We start from the raw sequence: 1,970 nt of genomic DNA on the forward strand, positions 1-1,970 counted from the left end.
ATAGTGATTGGTTTTATTACATTAATCAATGGATATTCTTCTTTAAATAATGTTTTGTGAGATGAACTTAGTACTGTAAAGCCTTTGTTTAAATGATTAATCTTGAGTTTATATTTTGTACTTCCAAGAATTTGCCTTAAGCTAATTAAATTCTGTGAGAATTTAGATATCTTTTCATATCTAATATTAAAGAATTCTCCACTCTTTTGATTTCTATTTCTAGAAATAATAAAACTATTAGATTCCAATATCTCATCAATTACAATGATTTTACCAATTTGTTTAGGTTTAAGTACTTTATCTACTACTAAATCCGTGAATATATTATTAAAATAGTTTTCAATCTGACCATTTAACATAGGATCCAAAATATTTTCAACAAAATGTACTTTTTCTCTCAATTTTTCATTCAATATACTAATTTCCATAGATTCCAATTCAAATCCTATACAATTGTGGAATACTAATCTATCACACCAATTATAACTTTTTATTAAATTTATCTCAGTTTTACCTCCACTATCTTCATCTTCTTTCTCATTTCTACTAAGAAATTTCCCAATTTTCCTAGTCCATTGTACCCTGTTTTGTAAGTCCCTGATAATACATTTTAATTCGCAAACAGGATAACCCCTTGCTAGCAAATTCTTTGAAACCTTTACTTTCTGATATTCCTCCTTACTATTATAATCTTCTTCCAATATTTCATAATCCTCATCATATTCATAACTATCTTTAATTTCATAGCTAGTACTTGATTTTCTATTAAATTTATTGGAAGAAATATTATTATCAAGCTTGAAATTAATCTTTTGATTATATAAAATCTTTATTTCATTAAATAAAATCAACTCTTCAAAGTCAATAATTTCCATTGGAGACTCAATTTTAATAGTATAATTGTAATTACTCAACTTATTTTCTTTCATTTTCTTCTTTTTAACCAAATAATACCCATCAGAATATTTCATAAAATCTTCTGAGATGTATTTGTTTATTTCTTTCTGATCCAATTCTCTTATTAGTTTATGTTCTTGGTCAATAATTCTATCCACTTTGAATTTGAATTCATATTCCTTTAAACCTTTATTCATTTTATTTAAAGACTTATTTTTGACCATTTCTGTGAAACTAATTTTTAATCTATTAGTTCCAAGGCTGTCAAAATGTTCAAATCCTCCTTCAATCTCACTTATATAATGATAATAGTTATTATCCAGATTTGAACTTAGTATCATCTTATCAAAATAATCCTTCAATTCAATACCCTCGTCTATTAAATCCTCCTCTTCCTCTTGTTTATCACTCTCTAACAATTTCATTAAATCAATGAGTCTTTCTGATCCGCCTAAGCTATTCAAAACTTGGCTTTTGTGGATTTTTAATAAATTATTTGCTATATTAGTTTCAATAGAAGGATTACTTTCTTTTGTAAGTGCAAAATCATCATCAACATAAACTAGATCACTTTCCAAATATACTTTATCCAAGTGTTCCTGAATATAATTATCTGCCAAATCATTTCTTAGAAATGCATTCACCTTCAAATTTACTATTAAGTAGTAGCTCAAAAAAATTACGAAATAAAATATTTTCAAAAACATCTTCTTTTCATTCCATTTCTTATAACTAATAGGCCAATATCCAATTATAGTATGTTCTAACTTCACCTCGTTAATTTTAACTTTGCGATTTAATCCTTAGTAGAAAAAAAAAGTAGGAAATAAAACAAAAATTCTCTTATCTTTAAATAGGTTATTATTTTCTATATTATTGGCTTGACTTGCTTCAAGTTTAGTTGTGATGTTCCATTTCAATCAAAATCTATTTTTTATAACTCTATATTCTTATTTTCTTTCTAAATTTTTTTCAATTTCTTTTTTTTTTTTTGTTTTATTTCCAATTGTCACACAGGTATTCCGTAAATGTCTACTTTGACTATTGGGCAAAAAAAAAATATGGAGGCTCCC

General features: G+C 25.6%; 1 protein-coding gene across 1 annotated transcript; it reads right to left on the reverse strand.

Moving 5' to 3' along the window:
• Positions 1-1,604, reverse strand: Chro.80540 (hypothetical protein; the record flags this gene model as incomplete). The annotated part of the gene is made up of 1 exon (XM_660164.1): positions 1-1,604. A coding segment is annotated over one exon (1,604 nt), but the record flags the coding sequence as incomplete, so codon positions are not given.
• Positions 1,605-1,970: the final 366 nt, after the last annotated feature.

The sequence above is a fragment of the Cryptosporidium hominis genome (genome assembly GCF_000006425.1).
Source record: "Cryptosporidium hominis TU502 chromosome 8 CHRO018173, whole genome shotgun sequence".
Lineage (NCBI taxonomy): Eukaryota > Apicomplexa > Conoidasida > Eucoccidiorida > Cryptosporidiidae > Cryptosporidium > Cryptosporidium hominis.